Source organism: Sorex fumeus, unplaced genomic scaffold, assembly GCF_029834395.1.
Source record: "Sorex fumeus unplaced genomic scaffold, SorFum_2.1 ptg000020l, whole genome shotgun sequence".
Taxonomy (NCBI): domain Eukaryota; kingdom Metazoa; phylum Chordata; class Mammalia; order Eulipotyphla; family Soricidae; genus Sorex; species Sorex fumeus.
Genome location: NW_026606077.1, coordinates 5,747,480 through 5,773,025, shown reverse-complemented (window position 1 = coordinate 5,773,025; position 25,546 = coordinate 5,747,480). Strand labels below are relative to the sequence as shown.

The 25,546-nt window shown below is 47.3% G+C and overlaps 2 protein-coding genes across 2 annotated transcripts in view; both read left to right on the top strand.

Moving 5' to 3' along the window:
- PPA1 (inorganic pyrophosphatase 1) overlaps positions 1 to 4,704 on the top strand; it is a 30,844-nt gene extending 26,140 nt beyond the window's left edge. The window contains exons 9-11 of the mRNA XM_056113387.1: positions 1,581 to 1,650; positions 3,773 to 3,815; positions 4,352 to 4,704. Of these exons, the coding sequence (XP_055969362.1) occupies positions 1,581 to 1,650; positions 3,773 to 3,815; positions 4,352 to 4,383 (145 nt within the window). The 3' untranslated portion in view covers positions 4,384 to 4,704. The remainder of the gene's footprint in view (positions 1 to 1,580; positions 1,651 to 3,772; positions 3,816 to 4,351) is intronic.
- The window catches only part of SAR1A (secretion associated Ras related GTPase 1A), a 94,406-nt gene that overhangs the window by 46,703 nt on the left and 22,157 nt on the right, over positions 1 to 25,546 (top strand). The gene's annotated exons all lie outside the window — the stretch shown is intronic.

The window sequence follows — 25,546 nt, the reverse complement described above, 5'->3', positions numbered from 1 at the left end:
ATTCTTTGCGAACACCAGTGCTCCCGTGTGTACTGTATGCCTGGGTTGCTTCCAGCAGTGCTCAGGGGCCCATGCCGTATTCCTGTGATTGAACCTGGGCCTCCTGGTATTAAAGCATGTGCTAAAGAAACTGTCCTGTTAGCATCCACTTAGAAAAGAGGTCGTGGGGCCATGCTTTGTACATAAGCCCTGGCTCTGGTTCCTGGCACATAAATTTAAAAAAAAAAACAACACTTCCGTTTTGTCAGTTAGTGCTCACGTGAGTGAGCAGGAGAGTGAATACACAAACTGAAAAGAGCCCATCAGACAGTTAGAACAAGTGCAAACTGAAACTTTAAAGGAAGTTGTGGCAGCCACCTTTGCGAGGTCGCTGGGGCAGGTTACCTGGGCTCAGCATGCTAAGAATTCAAGGTTCAAGACAGGGTGCATGTAGGGGCACGTTCTCTTATATAATGGAAGCTGCTCTCTCTCTTCCTTCTTCTCCCTCCCTCTCCCTTTCTCTCTCCCTCTCTTTCTCCCTCTCCCCTGAAAGTTTAGTAAGAGTACCCCTTACCTACTTTGCACTTTGAACCCTTGGATCTTGTCCATCAGAATCATTCCTGACTGTGAGTGTCATAGTGAGGAGATCGTTTTTTCCTTGTCAATTTTTTATTCTTGAGACAGGATGGGTACAACCTCATAGAGCTCAGGAATGACCCTTGGGGGTGCTCAGGGAACCATAGGCAGAAACGGGGGTTGGATGGGGCTTGGTCACACTCCGTCCAAGTGCCTGAACTCTTGTGCTCTCTGGTTCCGCTTAATGGTTATGTTTGTTGGTTGGTTGGTTTTGGATCCTTGTGGCTGTGCACGGGGCTCTGCATGGAGCACTCCTGGCAGTGCTCAGGGCAGCTGAGTGCAAGGCAGGCCCCTTCCCTGCTAAACCATCTCTCCAGCTCCGATTTCTAATCATCTCATATTACTTCTTGCCTTTCATATTCTCAGCAGTAAAATCACCGTTGTGCTGCTGTCTCTCCAGCCCAGGGTAGGAATTTTTAAAAGTGTTCAACACTTTTTACCAGGCTGTTTATCAGGAATCTGACCCCAGAGTTTGCCCTGCCAGGAGTGTCTGGCTCAACCATCTTATCGGCACTCATAAATACTGAATTTTTTTTTTTTTGGTATGCTTTTTCTTTTCATCCTGTTTAATTAGAAAAGGTAGGGTTCTCATTTTAATTCGCATTTCTTAACTATTTTAATGATCATTTCAAATTATTTAACATAAGATTTTAAAATCTGAATATATTATAATATTTATTAAAATTTACCACAGAATAATGAAATAACTGTAGGGCTAGAGAGATAATACAGAAGGTGTAGCGCTTGCTGGGTGTGGCCCATCCCAGGCAACAACTCCTCCCCCCAAAAAAAACAAAAACAAAAGAGTTGTTTTACCCTCTCAAAATAGAACATTAAGATATTTAAAGAGAGTACGCCTTCAGCTTTGAAAGTTTAAGCTTTCAAACAAATCATGTGGCCTGCCATCTCCAAGTTGTGGAAGAGAAGTGTTTTTCTCTCTGAAACCACTTTTGTTTCGTTGGCAGCATGAACACGACCGTGACTGAGAGCCCCTTCAAGTGCGATCCCGACGCTGCCAAAGCCATCGTGGACGCTGTATGTATAAGACGCTGCGGCAGATGTTGTTGAGGGCCGGGGAACCATTCCAACAATTATTTGGGGTCCTCTGTGTGCATGTTAACCTGTGAGGTCTGGAAATTGCCACTGAACACACATAGGTAGTCGTCTGGCTGTGGGGAGGGTCAGAGGGTACCATCAATTGGTGGACATGACAGAGTAGTGCATTTGTAAAAAATCACGGTGGTTCCAGAACGTTCCTGGCAGCCCAGGCACCTCTGTGCCTTCCGCACCCCGTCTTTCCCAAAAGCAGCAGAGGAAGCCGGGGGGATGTGGTTTTATGGTAAAGACTGGGAATCTGGGGGCTGGAGAGATAGCACAGCGGGTAGGGCGTTTGCCTTGCACGCAGCCAACCCGGGTTCGATTCCCAGCATCCCATATGGTCCCCTGAGCACCGCCAGGGGTAACCCCTGTGCACCGCCAGGTGTGACCCAAAAAGCAAAAAAAAAAAAAAAAAAGACTGGGAATCTGCTGAATCTCAGCACCACTACAGAGGTATTTAAATACTAGAAAAGACTTTTCTCAGGTAGTAAACTTTTTTTTTGTTTAAATTGAATCACCGTGAGAACAGTTACAAAGCTTCAGGTTTAAGTCTCGGTCATACAATGATCAAACACCCATCCCTTCACCAGTGCGCATGTTCCACCACCAAGAACCCCAGTAGACCCCCATCCCACCCCTCCCCCTGCCTGCGTGGCAGGTGATTTCCACTTTGATTACATTCAGTTTTTCGACAGAAAATTTTTGGAATTTTCCCCCAACATTTAGACCTGCCGAGAAGGCATCATTAGATCATTTGTTTTCTATTGCTGATAGTGAAGAGCATATTGGATTTCTGATATTTAAGTAATTAAGTCTGGAGAGATTTCTGCAAGAAGCCACTGGGTTCTGAGATTGGTTTGTGTGCTTCTGGGATCATGGTCACTCAGGAGCCGAGGAGCCATTTGTGGGCGGCAACTCTGGGTCTCATCGAGGCGGGGAGAAGGGCTGCTTCCAGCCCCCATCCCGTGAGGCCCAGTGTGTCTCATCACTGCAGGCGTGTACCTCTCAGTCCACTAGGCTCTGAAAGAGCACTCTGAAAGAGCACCAGGTCACCATGCCGCCGAGGGGATGAAGGTGGCAGGACAATGGCCTTTCCCTCCTGGGGTGCCACGGGGCCTTAGCTTAATTCACAGTCCAGCAGCATTTCTGCCAGAATCCGCTGGGTTCCGAGATTGGTTTGTGTGCATCTGGGATCATGGCACATTCAGGAGCTGTTCATGGACGGCAACTTGGGGTCTCGTCGGGGCAGGGAGAAGGTCAGGTAGTAAACATTTATCAGAAATAATCACACTTTTGCACTGATTTGATGATTGGCTTTTGAATAACCAAGAGATCTTAAAATATCCTCATTTGCCCTATTAAACGGGAAAGTAAGAGGACATGAAGTCTCACTTTTTACTGCCTTGTGAAAGGGGGCAGTAAAGAGGAAAAATCTTTGTTAAAAAGATGTGGACACATTCAGATTTATCTTTATGTTACAAATCCTGACAAAGTTGAGGCAAATTTAAAAAAAAAACAGCCTAGGAAGGGAACAAAGCCACTATTGGTTAAAAAGAATAGCTTTTCACTAGAACACTCTGTCCATCTTTAATACATGGATGTGTACCTGTCTATAATCGTTGCATATGTATCAGTCGGTATTCTTGATTTTGAAAATATTTTTGTTTTGCCAAGTGTCACAGAAGCTTGAATGTGTTGGGTCTTCCTTAACAGTAGATAGAGCAAACTTTGCTTTGTGCCAATATACTATAGATTATCTTTGGAATTGAAAAAAATGTGGTTACCGTCTCTGTTTTGATTCTTTGGTTTAAAAAAATTTTTTTTTTGTTCTTGTTTTTGCTTTTTGGGGAGATTATGTTTTGTTTCATGTGGGTTTGGTTTTGGGGGCCACACCGAGCAGGGCTTACTCCTGGCTCTGCACTCAGGGATCACTCCTGGAGGGACGCCAGGAGGCATAATTGACGGGGTACCAGGATTTACCCGGGGATCTGCCACAAGCCTTACCTGCTGTGCTCTCTCTCTGGACCCTGGACTAACATCTTGAACTGTTTTGTTTTAGTTACCACCACCGTGTGAAACTGCCTGCAGAGAACCAACAGACGGTAAGACCTGTAGCCTGCTACAATTATTTTTGAAATATGTATCATGTGGGAAAATTCAACACATATCTGCTATCCCACATACACAGAATGACGGGAAGAAGAGAGATCACATGAGTTCTGTGGTGTCTGTGGGGAGAGGAAGATCCGGTGCATGTCACCTCTGGGGCCACCCTCGCCCTGGTTTCCAAACCGTGGGCTTCTGGGTCCTGTGTCGATTCCCCAGAGTCACTGAAGCAAGCCCGATCTAGCCCAGCTCACCACAGGCTGCTTCACCCCAGACAAGAGTTCTCGTCCCTTGTAGGTGTTAGAATTCTCTCTACGGTTCTTTTGGAGAGGCACGTGTGTGAATGGTCAGTAGCAAGAAGTAGACCGCGCAGAAGAAAGCCGTGTTTGCCAGAGTGAACTTGTATGTTTGCGTGGGTTTCCTGGTAATACGGAGTAGGATAGGTGAAAGCCAGGAACTGAGTTATTTTACGTGTTGAGTACCCTTTTGATTCTTAGGGTTTCTAATTCGTTTTTCTTTTCCCTGAATGCAGTGCATAAGTGGTTCCATCACCAGAAGAACTAAGAAAATGTCTTTGAAATGCAAGCTGAGATTCCTGAATCCTGTTCATCTGGAAGTATCAGATAAAGTAGTTTTCCAGAGCTTAAAAAATTTGTAGAATTAATCTAGGTGAAGCCAATTCTGCTATGACCAATCCGATAGATTTGGAATTTTGCCCGTCTGAAAGCATTTTTTTCTTATCTTCAACTAAGAAACTTTTTATTACGTGCTTAAGTATCAAAGCGGTTGTAATTTAGAGGTCATTGGTGAATACATGTGCAAGATAAGTACAGATTGGATGTATGTGTTTCCCGTGTGTTAGGAAATAAAATTACATCAATGAAACTTGGTTTCTGATTTTTAAATTCCTACTATGAAGTACTGAATCTAGAAGGTATGGGTGTTTAGTGTTGTTTTCTATCAGTGATCTTGCAATTCAACTTCATAATAATTGGACTAAAACCAACCAACTTTAGAAACTAGAGAACAAAATCCCTAAAGTACTCTTGATGTGATGGTTTTACTTCACGTCCAAGCATCACACTGTAAAGCAAAATAAGTTTAAGATCTGAAGAGATAGTACAGTGGGCAGGATACTTCCCTTGTACTGGCCAACCCAGATTCTTTCCCCAGCACCACGTATGGTCCCCAAGCCCCGCTAGGAGTGATTCCTGAGCACTTCTGGGTGGAGTTCAAGTCCCCTCCACACACTAACCACCTGAAGTAAAACTTTAAGTTTATATTAGCAGAAATCACATGTTTGTAATCAGTTGAAGTCTAAAGTAATTTATAATATATTTTGAATAACATTGTGACTAACAGTTATAGGAGAGAATTTGGACCTGAATTTTGAGTCTTATTCACCTACTTATTGCTTTGTAATTTTTTTTTTGGGGGGGGTCACATGTTGGTGGAATTCAGGACTTAGTCCTGGCTCTTCACTCAGATCACTCCTGACAGGGCTCAGGGGACCATATGGGTGCCGGGATCACACCCCAGTCAGCTACATTCAAGAAAAGCGCCCTCCCCACTATACTATAGCTCCAGCCCAGCTGTGTAATCTTGAGTCAGTAATCAGCTCCCTCTTTTTTTTTTTTTTTTTTTTTTGGCTTTTTGGGTCACACCTGGTGATGCACAGGGGTTACTCCTGACTCTGCACTCAGGAATTACTCCTGGTAGTGCTCGGGGGAACATACGGGATGCTGGGAATCGAACCCGGGTTGACCGTGTGCAAGGCAAACGCCCTACCCGCTCCAGCCCTAGCACCCTCATTTTTAAAGAATTATTTATAAAATGCCATGTAATGAGCATTCAGAGTGCTTTAGTTGATATTTTAACAAAGGTCCTTTTATTTGCTTTGTTTTGGGGGGGTCACACCCAGTGATGCTCAGGGGTTACTCCTGGCTCATGCACTCAGTAATTACTCCTGGCGGTGCTCGGGGGACCATATGGGATGCTGGGAATCGAACCCGTGTCAGCCATGTTGGCTGCGTGCAAGGCAAAGGCCCTACCCGCTGTGCTATTGCTCCAACCCCACGAAGGTCCTTTTAGATTCACATTCTTTCATCTTGCCCAGTTTTCCCCCAAAGGTAGGATTTTGTACCTGTAGTGTAGCACCACAACTGTAACACTGTCTTGGATACGTTCCCCGGTTTTACTCAGTTTCCCCTGTGAAGGTGCCATGGAAGGACTGGACAGGTCTGTCTCCTGTCTCCGGAAGTTTTTGTGAGACAAACTTCTGCACATTAAGAACCTTTGAGGAGATGGCCAGAGCAATAGTACAGCGGGTAGGGCATATGCCTTGCTCGTGGCCAACCCAGGTTGATCCCCATCATCCCATATGGTCCCCTGAGCACTGCCAGGAATAATTCCTGAGCACAGAGCCAGGAGTAACCCCTGAGTATTGCCAGTTATAGCCCAAAAAAATAATAGTAGTCCCCCCGCGAGCGGCTCTCCAGCACAGCCACGGCCCCAGAAGCACAAGGACTTAATGCAGAACCCGGCAGCTTGGAGCAGAAAAGTGAAAGGACTATGCATTAATCCAGGCCATCATGTCTGTCCGGAGGGGAAAGGGTGTTGCCCCATTCGCCCTCTCCTCTCTGGAAAGAAAGATGGCGGCCACATGGGAGCCTTGTGGACAGCAGGTATGAGCCGGGGGTGTGGGGGCGACTAAAACCTCATGGGAAGGGGGGCGTTTCGGTCCGCCCTTCACGCCCTACCGAGGCCACCAGTTGCCCCCCACGAGCGGCTCTCCAGCACGGCCACGACTCCAGAGCACAGAAACCAATTTCTTAACTATCTGACTTTCAGTAGAAATACTTCCAGGGTCAATAGGTAAAATAGCAGAAATCCAAAACCAACATTTAATTCTTGAACCCAGCTGTAGAAAGCAAATCACTTCACAATGCTTTTTCAGCATGTCTGATTTGGGGGGGGGGGGGTAAACTCTAAATAATAGTGGTGAATCTTTTATTGAAGCAATGAATCTAATCAAAGCAGATAGAGCGTTAACTAGAATTCATCTGCCTCACAGGGACTGGGAGGGGTGGGGGGTGGGGTTTTATTGGGGTTCTTCATGGTAAAAAATAAGTATTGGTAAAGGGAAATGTGTTTGATATTTGCATGACTGAGACCTAAACCTGAAAGCTTTGTAACCTTTCCCACAGTGATTCAATAAATAAATAAAAAATAATAGTAGTAAGTCTTGAGTATAAAGTGGGTATTTGGAAAGGTCTCTTCCATCTCTGATGCTGGACCAAAGTTACTTATAGACAAGCGTCAAAAAAGAATTGCTTTTGGGGCTGGAGAGATAGCACAGCGGGTAGGGCGTTTGCCTTGCACGCAGTCGACCCAGGTTCGATTCCCAGCATCCCATACGGTCCCCTGAGCACTGCCAGGAGTGATTTCTGAGTGCAGAGCCAGGAGTAACCCCTGTGCATCGCCGGGTGTGACCCAAAAAGAAAAAAAAAATTGCTTTGAAGGGCAAAGGGTGATGACATGATTCTTCCATACTTCTTGAGACTGTAATTTCCTGTCAGGGACTTATTTTAAATACTGGGGGGATATCATGGAAGACAGGTAAGTTCACTTACCTGGCAGGTTGATTTATGCTCAGCCACGCCCCAAATCTCCATGGTTTTTTTTTTTTTTTGCTTTATGGGTCACACCTGGTGATGCAAAGGGGTTCCTCCTGGCTCTGCACTCAGGAGTTACTCCTGGCGGTGCTCAGGGGACCATATGGGATGCTGGGAATCGAACCTGGGTCGGCCGCATGCAAGGCAAACACCCTACCTGCTGTGCTATCTCTCCAGCCCTCTCCCTGGTTTCTTTCGGAGGACAAAAGTCTCAATCTGGGCCGTGGTCCCCAGGCTGGCCTCGCTGCTGCCTCCACGTGACCAGGTGCCTTCATCTCTGAGGAGAGGTTGAAGTCTTGCTATAGCCATGAGTCGCCTCTGGCCAAAGTGAAGTACCATGGGTGTTCTCTCACGCTGGCTGATGAAGCCTCACGGCCATGCCTCTAACAGAAATTCAGTCTCATTTTTGCATGTAAGGGAGCAGCGTGGAGGAGAGTGCCAGGTACTCGGAAGCTGATGTTACAGACCTCCTTTATGTCTCACCAGAAAAGGGGGCACAGAGACACCTCAAAGGCCTGAGCGCATGTTTGGCATGTGGGGAAATGGTTTGATCCCCGGTCCTGCGGGTGTGGTCCCCAAAATAACTGCAATAACAAATATGTTTAAATAGCTAAATATACACTCACCGTGTAGTGTATATAGTAAGTATATGTTTACAATAATATATATAAAGGGGCTGGAGCGATAGCACAGTGGGGAGGGCGTTTGCCTTGCACACTGCCGACCCGGGTTCGATTCCCAGCATCCCATATGGTCCCCTGAGCACCGCCAGGAGTAATTCCAGAGTGCAGAGCCAGAAATAACCTCTGGGCATCAGCCAGAAATAATCCCTGAGCATTGCCGGGTGTGACTCCAAAGGCAAAAAAAGCCAGTATATATAAAGTTCCTTAGAAGTAATTTGTTTGGTGCCAGTAAATGGTCGAAACAGCTTTCGCCCACTCATCTGACATTGGGACTGGGGGTTTGCGCACTATTCTACATCGTTTTTTTCATCTGTGCCATCATTGTTAATAGGTTCTTGTATTGGGTTTTTTTGGGGGGCGGGGCACACCTGGCGATGCTCAGAGGTTACTCTCTGCTCTGCCCTCAGGAATCATTCCTGGCAGTGCTCAGGGATTGAAAATGGAATGCCAGGGATTGAATTTGGGCTTATTGTGTGCAAGGCAAACACCTACCCACTGTACTATCCCTCTGGCCCCCATACACCGTCACTGTTAATGGATTTTTTTTTTTTTTTTTTTTTTTTGCTTTTTGGGTCATACCTGGCGATGCACAGGGGTTACTCCTGGCTCTGCACTCAGGAGTCACTCCTGGCGGTGCTCAGGGGACCATCTGGGATGCTGGGAATCAAACCCGGGTCGGCCGCGTGCAAGGCAGACACCCTGCCCGCTGTGCTATCTCTCCAACCCCGTTAATGGATTTTTAATTACCCACTAAGCTAATCACTTAGCCATTCCTGTTTAGTTAAACATTGGGTTTTAGTGTTTCAGTCTTTGTTATCATAGGTTATTTCCCCTCTTTGGGATTGTTCACTAAGGATAAATTTCCAGGGATACATTATTCCCTTTGAGTTTCTTTCTTTCTTTTTTTTTTTTGCTTTTTGGGTCACATCCTGGCGATGCACAGGGGTTACTCCTGGCTCTGCACTCAGGAGTACTCCTGGCGGTGCTCAGGGGACCAAATGGGATGCTGGGAATCGAACCCGGGTCGGCCGCGTGCAAGGCAAACGCCCTACCCGCTGTGCTATTGCTCCAGCTTCTGTGTATCTTTTTTGGTTAGGGTTTTTACCAGTGTTCAGTGCTGTATGAGATGACATTTTTTTTCTGTAAGCTTAGGATTCAAACTTGATTAAATAACTCAGGTTAAATTACTTAACCCCAACCAAAGAGATATTGGATATTAAGGTGGATAACTTGCACTCAGCACACCGGGGTCTCACCCCCAGCACCACGTCTGGTCCCTTGAGCACAGCCAGATGTGTCCCCCAAACTAAATTAAGTACTTAACCCATAGTTTTCGATTGCTAGTCTGCAGAGTTGTAGAAATTGCCATCCAGTTTGCAAAAAAGGTATTTTGCTGCTTTATATCCTATGCCTGTGTCCTGGTGCATTGCCCCTAAAGGTGTACATAAATTTTGTGTGGATTCCTGCATCTCTTTATTATTTTTTCCCGTACTTTGGAGCGATAGCACAGCAGGTAGGGCATTTGCCTTGCACGCGGGTTCGATTCCTCCATCCCTCTCGAGAGCCTGGCAAGCTACTGAGTGTATCTCGCCCGCACGGCAAAGCCTGGCAAGCTCCCCGTGACGTATTCGATATGCCAAACACAATAACAGCAAGTCTCACAATGGAGACGTTACTGGTGCCCACTCAAGCAAATCGATGAACAACGGGAGGACAGTGCTACAGTGCTACTTTGCAGATTTTCATTTTTTTTCTTTTCATCATCCTGTTATTCGTCGATTGCCTCGAGCAGGCCCAAGTAACGTCTCTTTCATCCTAGCCCTGAGATTATATTCAAGGCTCTTTAGGAGAATGAGACCCATCATTGTTACTGGTATTTGGCATGTTTGGTACGCCACGGGGAGTTTGCCAGACTCTGCCCTGTGGGCAGGCTACATTCGATAGCCTGCAAGTTTGTCCAAAGTAGGAATGAGACAATAAGATGTCATAAAAAAAAGTTCTGAAAAGATGTCGAGCGGCCGCGAATGCGGCCACGCGGTTCCGGGATCTGGATTTTATAGTCTCTGAGTCTTGGCCGCTGATGGGATTACACGGCGCCAGGGGGCCAGGTGGTGGGTGTGACCCCCGCCTACTGGAATTTGGAGGATCTGGGTGGAAGATGCTCGACTCCAATTCGAGTCGGCTTGGAGGTCTCGGCCCCAGAACCCGCGTGGCTTTGTCCCTCTGCCAGTACCTTCATGTGTGCGGAGAGTGGTCTCAGCATGGTGGTGGCTGGCCCTGGAGGTCCAGGACTTTGCAGATTAAAAAAAAATGAAAACCATGGATGACCTGCAGAGGTGTCAGTTTTCCCACCTGCGAAACGGTCATGGTTATAAATCCATCATCAACATGCTGGAGAGAAAGTAGATGAAGGGCCTGGTGCCATGACCCGTCATAGCAGTGCTCAGTGAGGGCTGAACGCTTCTAACTGTATCTTGATGACACACAGTGTGGCCGAGGATCTAGTTCAGCAGGAGAGCACTTGCCTTGCATGTGCGAGGTCTTGGAGTCAACTCCCAGGACCATCCGAAAAGTAAAGAGGAAGTCCGCTGTTCGGGGACTCCTGAACACAGCCAGGAATCGCTCCTGAGCACTGCGGGTTGTGTCTCAAAAGCCAAAACCATGCAACTATGCCGAGTGTGACCAGCACATTCTTTGTTTCAGATCAGGCTGTCTGAAGTCTCAGTTTGCATAAAGATTTGAATAAGAATTTATATTGATGGGGCTGGAGCGATAGCACAGCGGGTAGGGCGTTTGCCTTGCATGCAGCCGACCCGGGTTCGATTCCCAGCATCCCATATGGTCCCCCGAGCACCACCAGAAGTGATTCCTGAGTGCATGAGCCAGGAGTAACCCCTTTGCGTCGCCGGGTGTGACCCAAAAAGCAAAAAAATAAAATAAAATAAAGAATTTACATTGAAATTCAAAATTCATTTCTCCCATCAGCCCTGCATTATAGCTGAGCTATAGTGGTCTCTCTGGTCCACACAGTTGCTCTGCAAGAGCTTAGATCACACTTCTGCACTGGATGCTCTTCCCGTTTGAGAACGCTCTCCCACCTGCTTTTTGCAAGTCTGGCAACAGGAAGCTTATTTTTACGTTGATAAGAATATTGTGCAAGCTGCCTCGTGGTGAGCAAGTATTTCTTTAAGGGTGATAAACTTGGTAATTCACTCCTCCCTCTGTTGGTCTTTCCTTCCTTATTACAAAATCTTTAAAGTCACAGAAAATTCTCACCAGGAGGAAGATGAAGCAATGAAAAGCAGAAGGTTATGAGGTCATTGGAACTTTTAAAAAAAGCTTGGAAACCATTTTGTAATCGCCACGAAAATTTAAAATTCATCCTATCCTTTGAGTAGATACTTCTACTCTCAGTTCAGGGAATTGTCAAACCAGCATACAGTACATAACAACTTTGTTTTGCCTAGGAAAACCTGGAGAAAGATTCAAATGTCCAACTGAGGAATGGCTAAATATATTATTATCTGTACCATGTAGCTATAAAAGAAGGAATCACAGCTTGAGCTGACATGGAAAAGATATTCATGTTATGGAGTCAAGGGATGAGGTTGTAGTATTCCATCACAACGGAATGTGACCGACCCGTGGGTCAAATCTAGCCTCCTGCAGTTTTGGTAATAAAACTAATTTTTTTTTCTTTTTGGGTCACACCCGACGATGCACAGGGGTTACTCCTGGCTCTGCACTCAGGAGTTACTCCTGGTAGTGCTCAGGGGACCAAATGGAATGCTGGGAATCGAACCCAGGTCGGCCGCGTGCAAGGCAAACGCCCTACCCGCTGTACTATCGCTCCAGCCCCCAAACTAACTTTTAATATTACATAAACCTTGGATAACTGAAATTGTGTCCTTTGACCAATATCTCTGTATTCCTGCCGCATCACAGCCCCCTCACTCCTCCCAAGCTCCAGTGACCACCACTTGACTCTCTTGTTTATGAGTCTGGTATTTTTAGATTCCGTGTGTAAGTGAAATTACACATTTTTGTCCTTTTTCAATCTGGTTTATTTCACTTGGCATAAATCTGCATAGATTAAGATTTACTCACTGTGCTGAGTTGATCTAGTTTGACAAATACACACTGTCACACATATTCACCATTATATTTATTTTAAAAACTCAATTATTCATATGCTAAGCATTTTTGTTTTATTATTATTATTATTATTGCTTTTTGGGTCACACCCGGCAATGCTCAGGGGTTACTCCTGGCTTTGCACTCAGGAATCACTCCTGCCGGTGCTCAGGGGACCATATGGGATGCTGGGAATCGAACACGGGTCGGCCGCGTGCAAGGCAAACGCCCTCCCCGCCGTGCTATTGCTCCAGCCCCTGCTAAGCATTTTTAAAGGTAGGCATAGTTCTCCTCACATCTTATCAGTTCCACTCCCTTCTTCTCATTAACCATAGTTACCAGTTTGTTATGACTCTTTATCGATTTTTCTTTACAAGTCTCACAATGGAGACATTACTGGTGCCCACTCGAGCAAATTGATGAACAACGGGAGGACAGTGCTGCACACTTATATTTAATAGTATAAAAGTATGCAGTTCAGTTTTTTAATATGCATGTTTTTGAAAACTTTAGAAATGTTGTCATTGTTTATAGATATACCTAATTCTTTTAAGCTGGAGTAAATATAGTACAGATAAAAATAATACAGTAAATAGAGCATTCAATACTGCTGAATACATTTTTTGTGGGGAATTATTTGGGTCACAGCTGGGTTTATTTGGGGGCTGCTCCCAGTTCTATGCGTGGAGGTTTCTCCCCAAAATTTTTGGGGACCACGTGGTGCCAGGGAGGAACCTGAGTTTCCTGCATACAAAGCTTGAATTCACCCCTTTGAGTTATCTTTCCAGTCCTGAACATAATTCTTTTTTTTTTTCTTTTTGGGCCACACCTGGCGATGCACGGGGGTTACTCCTGGCTCTGCACTCAGGAGTTATTCCTGGCGGTGCTCAGGGGACCATATGGGATGCTGGGAATCGAACCCGGGTCGGCCGTGTGCAAGGCAAACGCCCTACCCGCTGTGCTATCTCTCCAGCCCCATAATTCTTGATAAACTCCCTATGACATGTTCCAGAAACCCAGCGTCTTGTGGGTAGGTATCTGGGATGCTGATTGTGCATTGGAGACTGAAGACAAGGAGGCAGGCAAGGAAGATAGACCTGAATCAGGTCATGAAAGACCTCGGGTTTAGAGCGATAGTACGTTGGGGAGGGCATTTGCCTTGCACACTTCCGACCCAGGTTCAATCGTTGGCATCCTATATGGTCTCCCTAGCACCGCCAGGGGTAATTCCTTAGTGCAGAGCCAGGAGTAACCCCTGAGCATTGCCCGGTGTGACCCAGAAAGCCAAAAAAAAGAAAAAGGTGTGGGGAGAATAAAAGGCCTCACATTCTCTTGCTAAGACTCTAGACATTAAAGTCCATTGAGATACACGAGTTGTAAAGCTGCAAAGAGGTTTGTTCTTTAAAAAAGGAAGAGGGGTAGGGGGGATAGTTCAATGGACTTGGAGAGACCCCCAAGCACAGTCGGAGCTCTGGTCGGGGCGGGGAGGGAAACTCAACCCACCCCCCTCCAAGGGGCCCCTGTGAGGACAGCCAGGTGCGGGGGCAGGAGACTCTCTGCTGTTCTCTTCTGGGAGCTGGGTTTTATAGTCTCTGGGATTCTCAGAGCAGAGCCCCAGCAGCCGAAGACCTCCAGAACCAGCCACAACCATGCTGAGACCACTCTCCACATGCATGAAGGTACTGGCAGAGGAACAAAGGCATGCGGGTCCCGGGGCTGAGATCTCCAAGCCTGCTTGGATCGGGGCTGAGCATCCTCCACCCAGATCCTCCAAATTCCAGTAGGCAGGGGTCACACCCACCAACTGACCCCCAGCGTGGGTCAGTTACCTCTTAAGGTGTTTTTACAGCATGGGCCGTGTAATCCCATCAGTGGCCAAGACTCAGCCTCAGTTTAGGTTTACTGGGTTGCTCCCATCACAGTGCTCCCATTCCTCTGTGTTTATTTGTAAACTTCTTTCTTTGTGTTCTGTTGACTTGTCAATATTGTTTTTCTCTTCTCCTTATGTCCTTTGCATAGTTTATTCAGAGAATGTCCTTTTTGTCTGGGCACAGGAAGACAGTAGTAAATGCAATGCTTTTGTTAGGTGAGAGTCATTTGACTCTAAATGATATTTTCCTCCTGGGCATCTGTTCTCTCCACTTACATCTCAGCTGCCCTTACTTCCTAGCACCCACAAAAGCAGGGTCCCGACGAGGGACTGATGGACCCAGGGCAAGCGGTGAGCTATGTGCTGCCCTGGCATCGAGATGGGCCTGGCCAAAGTGCCTAATGCTTAACTGTAAGTTAAGAGCTTGGTCATGGGCAGAATCTGTCATGATCCAAAAAATAACAACTAGATTTGGACCCTGCTAGGGTTAGGAATGATTAATCTGGCCTGAGCACTGTAGTCTGAGTCTGTGGCAAGATGTTCCCAGGAGAGCTTCCCTAGAAGCCTCAATGTATCTCTTACTGTGTCCATACAAAAATAACTAGTATTAAGATGTTGATTGCGTTATTGGATTGAGGAAGGGAGAAAAACACCTTAAGAGATATTTTGCCTGTGGGCAGTCAGGAAGGGCTTTCTTAGTTGATCTGGCTACCTGGCTGGGTGCAGGGTCAGAGTGCAGGGGAGTTGGAGATGAGAGGGATGAGAGAAAGAAGAGGGCAGCAAGATGGAGCGCAGAGAGACCAGCAAGGGAGACCGAGGGGGAAGAATGTAGAGGAACACAGGAGCAGGCCCTTGGAGAGAGAGAGCCCAGGCTGCCAGATGGAGCGGAGGGATGAGTGGGAGAGACAGGAGGAGACGGGAATGAGGGGCAGTGTGAGACTAATGAAAGATAGCCCCATGACAATTGGGCCCTAGCAAAGCAAGTCCTAGACCATATCCCGCCCTGCAGGTTGACAACACCAAGTACCCCCATCTCCTCCTTGCCCCAGAAATTCGCCAAATAAGGCCACAAGGTCGGAGAAAGCCAAATGAGGTATTTTCTTGCCCTGGAATTCACCTAATATGGCCATAGGGCCAGAAAAGGCCTAATTGACTGCCTGTTGGGATGGCCTGGTAACAGGTACAGAAGAGAGTGACTGGTGCTGATGGCTTGTTGCAAAATGATTGGCTGCCTGTGTGCAGCTTCTAATGTAATAGTTCAAATGTATTGGATGACTTGTGAGTGGGCTTTTCTGAAATGCACGGGAAGATGCCCTATAAAAAGCCCCCTTTGAAGGGGCTTGGGGCTCTCAGTCACTGACGGTTTGCGGTCATGCTGTGAGCCCGAGCATGCTCGAATAAACCTCTTGCTTTTGCATGGACTTGGTCTCTCGGAGTTTTCCTTGACAGGTGAGGCTGTCCTGAGCTCGGACCTAACACTAGAATGGGAGGCTCAGAGAGACTGGGGCAGGTGCGTAGGGAGAATGGAAGAAACAACTGATCGGTCAAACGACTTGGCCCTCATTTCCTTCTCCGTCTGCCCAGGGCCCGGGCTGCCCCTGCTAGGAGAGCGGCCTGGCCCCTGCCTCACCCCCAGCCTAACCCGGGCGGCCGGAAGGAGAGCCATCGGGGCCGTCCCTGGCCCCCTGGATCTTTTATACAGGTTAGCATGTGATGACGTATCCTATGAATCACTAGTTTGAGTCACCCAATTGCTGAGGCCAGAGGAACATTTGGAGTTTATCTTGTGTGGGGGTGAGGGTGGAGTTGGGTCTTACCTGAATGTGCTCAGGATTTACTCCAAGATTTGTGCTCATGCCTGGTCATGCTTGGGGTCCATATGCAGCATTTGGGATTCAGCCACGTCAGTGGCGTGTGAGGCAAGTGTCCTGAATGCTGTACTCTCCCTCCAACCCCAAGAGGAAGCTTTTTGCCATCCTGATTACCCAGTAGTAGAGACAAGCAATGTCCCAGATGCTGAACTAATAGCTATAAATTTGGATGGTCTTTTTTTTTTTTAATTTCTTTTTGGGCCACATCTAGCAATGCTCAGGGATTACTCCAGGCTCTACACTCAGGAACTACTCCCGATGGTGCTTAGGGGACCATACAGGATGCTGAGGGTTGAACCCAGGTCGGCCGCATGCAAGGCAAACGCTCTACCCACTGTGCTATCATCGCTCTGACCCCAAATCTGGATGGTCTTGGGCAAATCAGGGAGTAAAATGCATGAAATCAAAAGTCGTGGAATATTTGAAGTCTGTATTATTTTCAGAGCAATTTTTCTAATTCATATTATATGAAACTTCCCAGCTGATAAAAGGGGAAACATTTATGTTTTACTCCAAGTCAAATGACATTTGGGGTGCTAACCTGGATGGTATTCCCGTTTTTACCATACTGATCTGGAAGGAATCCTCAATTTTCATTATCCGTGACCCTTTGTCTTCCTGGCCTCTCCCCTTCTTTGTAGTCACTTTTCCTGAGGCGTTTGGGCCACTGCCCAGTTGTTCCCCCTCATGGTCTCTCCTCAGGTTGCTCAGTTAAGTACCCAAAACCTTCACTCCCCTTAAACCCTATTTATTGAGGTCACCCATGACCCCCCTCTGTGGACAATTTCAGTAGATGCTGTGATTTTTATTTGTTCCATTTTTCAGCCGCAATGCCCAGGGAGCTGGTAAAACACTGCTCTGTGTGTGTGTGTGTGTGTGTGTGTGTGTGTGTGTGTGTGTGTGTGAGTGTGGTGTTTCTTGAAATTATTAGCATGTAATTCAGAACACTGAGTCAAATTCACCTTACCAATCAGGGCCGGCCAGCATAGTCCTTACAGAACAACCACCAAAAAAAGCAAAGGAAGGGACTGGAGCGATAGCACAGCAGGTAGGGCATTTGCCTTGCACGCGGCCAACCCGGGTTCGATTCCCAGCATCCCATAGGGTCCCCTGAGCACCGCCAGGGGTAATTCCTGAGTGCAGAGCCAGGAGGAACCCCTGTGCATCGACAGGTGTGACCCCCAAAAAATTAAAAAGAAAAAAAAAGCAAAAAAAGGTTAAATTCTGTCCTTGAGACAGCCATCTTCCCTGATTAGATCTCCTGGTTCTTGGACCGTTGGACCCTTGGACTTACTTCAGTAGATATTCAGGCCTTAAAATGAAGAAAAGCCCTGATTTTTTCATTTGGGACTTCGTAACTGCATAAACCGACTCCTCAACCTGTTTCATCTATCTACCTATCTAAACTTCCATCTATCCGTTTTCTATCTAGTTAAAAATCCATCCATCCATCCGTCTGTCTATCCATTCTCTAATTATCCATCTGTTGATCCATCTGTCCGTCTATCCTTTATCTTAATCACTTAATCACTTAACTTCCCGTTAGTCGTCGATTTGCTCGAGCGGGCACCAGTAACGTCTCCATTTGTCCCTGTCGCGTGCTAGTGTAGCCCAATGGCATCTGTTCGCTCCGGGAACATGAAGGGCCTCAAACCGATCGTTCATGATCTTGAGGAAGAAGTCTGACCATCTGGTAGGTGGGCGACCACATGGTCTTTTGACATCCCGTGGAATCCAGTCAGTAACAGCTCTAGTCCAGCGGTCGTCTTTAAATCTCATTACGTGACCAGCCCATCTGATTTTCGACACCTTGGCAAACGACACAGCGTCCCTGATTCTTGATCGTCGACGGATGTCAGAACTCCGGATTCTTTCTCTCATTTGAGTGAAACGTGATATTCCAAGCATAGCTCTTTCTATCTTCTTTGGGAGACCTGAATAGTGTTCTCATCTTGTTTGCGTAGGGCCCAGGTCTCTGAGGCATATGTTAATGCAGGAAGAACAGTGGAATCAAAGAGATGTGCCCGGAGCCGGAGGTTCTTCGTCCTCTTAGCTATTTCTTCGACGTTCTTGAAGGCGTTCCAAGCCGCTCTCTTCCTCCTGCGCAGCTTGGGTGCCAGGTCATTTGTCATGTTGACCTCTCGACCTAGGTACACATAGCTGTTGCATTCGGAGATGGTCGTTCCATTGAGAGCGAATGGGGCGTCAGGAACAAGGCTGTTTCTCATAAACATTGTCTTCGTAAGATTCAGCTGTAGTCCTACCTTTCCACACTCACGGTCAAAGTCGGCCAGCATTTGTGCCGCTTGGCTGATGTTTGGTGTTATTAAAACAATGTCATCAGCAAAGCGGAGGTGGTGTAGTTGCCGACCATCTATCTTCGCTCCCATTCCTTCCCATTCCAGTCGTCGCATGATGTTCTCGAGGGTGGCACTGAAGAGTTTCGGTGAAATGGTATCACCCTGCCGCACCCCTCTCTTGACATCAACGATCACTTCTTTGTAGAATGGTGAGATCCTGGTAGTGAATCCGCAATACAGCTCACGGAGGATCCTGATGTATTGGGCTTGAATGCCCTGATTGGCTAGGGCTTCAATGACCGCTTCCGTCTCAACAGAATCAAAGGCCTTCTTTAAGTCAATGAACGTTAAGCAGAGCGGCATCTTGAACTCCCGAGAAACCTCAATGAGCTTGGTTATCGTGTGGATATGGTCGATGGTGCTGAATCCTTTGCGGAACCCGGCTTGCTCGCATGGTTGTCCTTCATCTAGTGTTCTGCCAATCCTATTCAGGATGACTCGAGTGAACAGCTTGTAGATGACAGACAATAGGCAGATCGGGTGATAGTTGCCAATGTCATGGATGTCTCCCTTCTTGTACAGTAGTACAGTCCTGCTGGTTTTCCATTGAGATGGAACCTTGCATTCAGACAGGTAGCGAGTGAAGAGCCGAGCCTTTATCTAAGTATCTACTATTGGCTTCTCTGGAAAATCCTAACCAATATAGCTCTCTCTTTTTCAGTACCCGTTGTGGCTCCTGAGGTCTTTTTCCCTACCCTTGGGAATGTCTGGGGGAGTAAAATGCGTGAAACTCCTGTGCGCCAGCCCTCCTCCAGCTCTCCAGAACACTCATCGCTCGCAAGAAAAGCCAAGACCCCACCCCTGCCCACAAAGATTTGATCTCCGCAACTTTCTACCCTCTTCAGAGCCGAGCTCCACGTGTGTCTGTCTGAACTAGCTTCTCAGAGATGATCACTGAATGACTGAACAGCCTTGGGCGGCTAAGTGTCTCCGATTGGGTCAGGAAAGGTTAATTCACTGCCGCCCTCTGGGTAAAGGTCAGGCGGCTTTGCTTGCTGTCCGTTATGAAACATCTGGCTCCCCTGTGCCCAGGTTCTCCAAGCCCATTAGGTACACAGGCAGCTTCTGCCTGGTTGCTCGGTGTCACCCGGGGCTGTGGAGGAGAGGAAGGCAGCAGGAAAGATGAACACGGCATGTGTGCTGCTTCCTCTCCCTGAGTAATGAGATCCTTTACCCGGAGGGTTGGGTCTTTGCCAGCATCTGAAGCTGCCCAGGGCTGGCACCTCCCCCACACCTCTCACCACTGTCTCCTGCTGTTCCTTCCCTGTTCCTGTTGCCTGGGGACAATGGCGTTCCACATGTTCCTGGAACCTGCACACCCTCTCCTGCCTCAGAGCTCCTGCCTCCTGTTCTATCAGCCCTGAACATTCCACAGCCAGAAACCCTTCGGATCCTGACCAGTAGCACCTGATGGGACCTTTCTCAACTATCCCATTTCAAATAGCCTTGACGGCTGTAGGTAAAGATTTCTCCTGGGGCTGGAGCAATATAGCACAGCGGGTAGGGCGTTTGCCTTGCACGCGGCCGACCCAGGTTTGATTCTCAGCATCCCATATGGTCCCCCGAGCACTGCCAGGAGTGATTCCTGAGTGCATGAACCGGGAGTAATTCCTGTGCATCACCCCCCCAAAAAAGATTTCTGCCAACCTAAGGGGTGAAGAAATGTATGTCAGTGAGTTTGAGCTCTATTATCTGTTATTTATTATATTGTATAAGCAACACTACTATATTTCTATTGATTCATTATATTTAAGACCCATTTTCATTTTCATTTCATCATCCTGTTATTCGTCGATTGCCTCGAGCAGGCCCCAGTAACGTCTCCTTCATCCTAGCCCTGAGATTATATTCAAGGCTCTTTAGGAGAATGAGACCCATCATTGTTACTGGTATTTGGCATATTGGGTACGCCACAGGGAGTTTGCCAGACTCTGCCCTGTGGGCAGGCTACATTCGATAGCCTGCAAGTTTGTCCAAAGTAGGAATGAGACAATAAGATGTCATAAAAAAAAAAGTTTTGATAAGATGTCGTGCGGCCACGAATGCGGCCACACGGTTCTGGGATCTGAATTTTATAGTCTCTGAGTCTTGGCCGCTGATGGGATTACAGGGCGCTAGGGGGCCAGGTGGTGGGTGTGACCCCCGCCTACTGGAATTTGGAGGATCTGGGTGGAAGATGCTCGACTCCAATCCGAGTAGGCTTGGAGGTCTCGGCCCTGGAACCCGCATGGCTTTGTCCCTCTGCCAGTACCTTCATGTGTGAGGAGAGTGGTCTCAGCATGGTGGTGGCTGGTCCTGGAGGTCTTCGGCTGCTGTAGCCCTGGTCGGGGCGGGGAGGAAAGCTCAACCCGCTCCCCTCCAAGGGGCCCTGGCGAGGAACACCCAGGCGCGGGGGCAGAAGACTGCACTGTTCTCGTTTTCATTTTTGGGGGCAGGCATATCCAGCAGAGGCTTGCTCCTGATTCTGTGCTCATGGGTCACTCCTGGAGGTGCTTGGGGAACCATATGCAGTGCCAGGGATTGAACCTTGTCGGCCGGGTGTAAGGCAAGTACCCTATCCACTGTACTGTCTCTTCAGCCCCTAGAATTTGCCATCAATTGCCACTTACAGTTGGAGCCAGTCAGAATATCGATCTGTGCTATTTTCTGGTTTTTAATGATCAAATCGATGAACAACGGGAGGACAGTGACAGTGACAGCCTTCCAAAAACACGGGCTAAGGGAACACTAGTCTCCTCTTACATGTGAACAGAGACAGAGTTCAGAACACCACTCTTATTTTTACTTTTTTTTCCCTTTTTTGATTTCTAGGCCACACTCAGCGGTGCTCAGGATTTAGTCCTGGCTCTATGCTCAGGTATCACTCTTGGTGGACTTTGGAGACCATCCGGGATACCATGGATGGAACCTGGGTTGGCTGCATGCAAGGCAAGAACCTTCCCCACCGTACTATCACTCCAGCCGCTTGAATTTTCAATTCTTTGCACACAGCAATTTGAGGCAGGTGGGAGCAGGAGTGATAGCATAACAGGTAGAGCATTTGCCTTGCACGCGGCCGACCCGGGTTCGATTCCCAGCATCCCACATGGTCCCCCGAGCACCGCCAGGAGTAATTCCTGAGTACATGAGCTAGGAGTAACCCCAAAATTTAGGTGGGCAGATTGGGGTGAGATCACCAAAGTGAGTCTGCTAAGCATACCATCCTTCCAAACAACAACACGTTCAGCTCCTTGTCCCCACAAGGAATGGTTGGCAGGGCAAGAGGGTGTGTTCTAAGACCTCAAGCTGCTCAACTCTTCCTGGTGTCCTTCTTCCAGTCTGGGATTGATGGACACAACACCCTAGGCTTTTGAATGCCTCCAAGTTCACCTTCCCTTGGCCTAAAACATTGGTGTAGGTGGGGGGAGCAGAGAAGGCCCATGACAGACAAAAGAGAGCACTTGTGCCAGAAGAACAGAATTTTCACTATGAGAACTGTCACTGTCACTGTCCTCCCCTTGTTCATCGATTTGCTTGAGCGGGCCCAGTAACGTCTCCATCATGAGACTTGTTACTGTGTTTGGCATATCTAATACGTCACGGGGAGCTTGCCAGGCTCTGCCGTGCGGGCGAGATACTCTCGGTAGCTTGCCAGGCTCTCCGGGAGGGGCGGAGGAATCGAACTCGGGTCGGTCATGTTGGCCGCGTGCAAGGCAAAAGCCCTACCGCTGTGCTATCGCTCCAGCCCACTATGAGAACATCCTAATAGAACTGTTTCTGCCCATCAGCCATCTAATTAATTGAATGTTTTAATAGAGGATAAATGTTAAATTGGATGGAAAGTTGGGAAAATACATTTAAACTGCAAATAGTAACGAAAGATGAGAAGCAAAAGGGTGGCAGGAGGTGGGGTTGGCAGCACTTATGTGGCCTCCAAGAGAAAGAGAAGACTTGCAGGGGCGTGTTGTGAAACAGAGCGGAAACATCTGAGGCTCTTGACTGATTGGCAATGTCTGCTCTGGGTGATGGGTTGGGGGAGCAGCCCCTGTGCCAAGTGCTCCATCTTCCTGGATCGGATGATCTTCAAAGCATCTTTTGATTCTCTAAGGGATAACTGAGAAGTAGATTGTGCCCTCTTAAGGTTGAGACCTAAAGAATCAGATCAGGGGCTGGAGCAATAGCACAGCAGGTAGGGCATTTGCCTTGCACACGGCCGACCCGGGTTCGATTCCCAGCATCCCATATAGTCCCCCGAGCACCGCCAGGAGTAATTCCTAAGTGTATGAGCCAGGAGTAACCCCTGTGCATCACCGAATGTGACCCAAAAAGCAAAAAACAAAACAAAACAAAAAAAGAATCAGATCAAGAGTCCTTACCCTCAAGGCACCCTCAAGTTTGAAATGTGCACATTCGAATCTTACTAACAAACAAAAAAAAAAAGAAATGCATACTATTTAACCCTGCCCCAGACTTGCTTATTCTGCAGGGCCTAATAGCATGCATTTCTTTTTTTTTCTTTTTTGGGGGGACACACCCAGAAATATCCAGTGCTTACTCTTGGCTCTACACTCAGGGATAACTCTTGATGGGTCTTGGGAGATCAGCCGGGGTGCCAGGGACCGAGTCCAGGTCAGCCACATGCAAGGCAACTGATCTTCCCTCTGTTTATCTCTCCCACGTAGACAAACACCAGTTCTAACATTCTCCCCATGCTGCTGTGCTGCTGGTCTGTGTGTGGTGCTCTGAACAGCCCGGATCTGAGGCAGCACTCTGAGCCTGGGGCATCACGCCTGCCTGCTGTCTTCATAGCCTGGATGTGCAACACGAGTTTCATAAGCATCGTCTGTGGCTATGCTCCTTTCCGTGGATTTCTTTTTCACAGATCATTTTGTTTCTGCCTCTATATAGTCTTTTGATGTAGGCTAGATGGTTTTCTACCCATCACACACTCAACTTTTTTTTTGATTTTTGGGTCACACCTGGCAATGCACAGGGGTTCCTCCTGGCTCTGTACTCAGGAATTACCCTTAGGGGTGCTCAGGGGACCATATGGGATGCTGGGAATCGAACCCGGGTTGGCCGCGTGCAAGGCAAACGCCCTACCCGCTGTGCTATTGCTCCAGCCCCAACACGCTAAAATCTTTGAAAACACATTTTAGTCGCTGTGGCTTACAGTATTACTAATGATAGGGTTTCATGTACAGTCAATCCTTCTCTGCACTTTCCCCCAAAATATACACTTCCCTCCACTCTTGTCCCAACGTCTTCCCCATCTTGACTTTCCATCCCTCTTCTGTGGTAAACTTCCTACTGAAGACCAGTTCTGGTTTTTGTTGTCTCTGAGAGTTTGTTCTGCCTTACTGTGTGACTTTGAGAGATCAAAGGAGAGTGACAGAACTTTTGACTCACCTCATTCAGCATGATACTGTCCAGATCCATCCGCTTGGTAGCATATTGCATGATTTCATCTTTTCTTACAGCCAGCTAGTATTCTGTTTATAGTATGCTACTGCATTTGTGTATCTTAGTTTCTAAGTTATCCAGGCATCTGTTCTTTGACACTTGGGTTATTTGTAGATTGTAGCTATTGTGAACAGTGCTGCAATGAATATAGGAATGCCAATGTCTTTTCTGCATAGATTTTGGGGGCCTGAGGAACCATCAAAATACTTTAGTTAGTCAACAGCTAACAAACCTGAAGGAAGATATCGACAGCAACACAATTGGAGACATCAACACTGTTTAAACACTGTTTCAACACTGTTTTATCACCTCAAGATGGATCAGCTAGACTGAGACTCAACAAGGAAACACTGGCTTTAAGGGAAAAAGAGGGGGCTGGAGCAATAGTATAGCAGGTAGTCTTGCACACAACTGACGTGGGTTCAATTCCTTGCACCCACACGGTCCCTCGGGTCCACCGGGAGTGAGCCCTGAGCACAGAGTCAGGAGTAAATCCTGAGTACTATGGGTGTAGCCCAAAAAGAAAAATGGAAAACTGGGAGGCCACAGAGATAGTAAAGAGGGTAGGGTAGTTGTCCTGCATACAACCGGCCTGGGGTTCAATCTCCAGCATCCCACATGATCTCGCAAGCCCCACCAGGAGTGATCCCTGAGTAGAGATCTAGGAGTGACCCTGAGCACTGCCAGGTGTGACCCAATCCACCCCTGCAAATAAATAAAGGAAAAAATGAAAGAGATGGACTCTAAAATTTTCCAGGGCTCTTCAACACCCTCAAAGTCAATTTTTCTTCACACTCTTCTCCAGTGGGACATTCCCTGAGAGCGATCACATGCTGGGTCACAAAACGTATCTCCTTAAAATCAGAGGAACAGAAATGATATTAGCTATGCTCTCAGACCATGATGTCTTGCAAATGAAAGTTAATCACAAACAGAAATGGAGAAAAACCTCAAACACTTGGGAATTAAATAAGGAATACCATTAGGCACATTTTCTTTCCTTTCAACAGGAAACGCTGGTAAATGAAGTGGGATTTAGTGGTTTGCCAAAGACTTAGATATGGCAGAGCTGGGATTACACTTGAGGCTTTTCCCTGCCCTCGGAAGCCCTCTAAGCATTAGCAAGTCTAATTGTAGAGCTAATGTTGTGAGTGCCATCAGCTCTCCTGGTCCATCTCCTGGAGTTGTGCCTCAGATTGGGCAGGTGCCAAATGTGCCCTCAGAGCAAGCCAGAAGGCCAAGTTCTGCCTTGGTGGCAGCGAGCTCTACCATTTCAGGTCATTAAAGGCAGGCAGATGCTTCTAGGCTCTCGAGAAAGGGTCTTCTGGGAACTTAGGAAGACTTAGGAGTCAGGCAGATCCAGGTTAAAATTTAGCTGCATGACTTGACCTTGACAAAGTTACTTAATGTTCCTAAATGAAGACCCTAGAGTGTATAATAAGATGCTTAGCACACGTGCCTTTCAAAGTTCTTGGAAGAAGATGAAGAAAAAAGAAGAAAACTAGCATCGTAGTAAAATGCACATGGTGCAGGGTACAGATGGGGCGCTCAACACCCCCTCTTGCTCTCCGTTTGGCTATTTATGCAGAAATTCAACCATTTTAGAGGCTCCTTCAGTGCAATGTTGTGATCTGTCAAACCGAATTTAGGGCTGAAGCTGAATTTGAAACTTTCTCCAACAGGAAAAACTGTG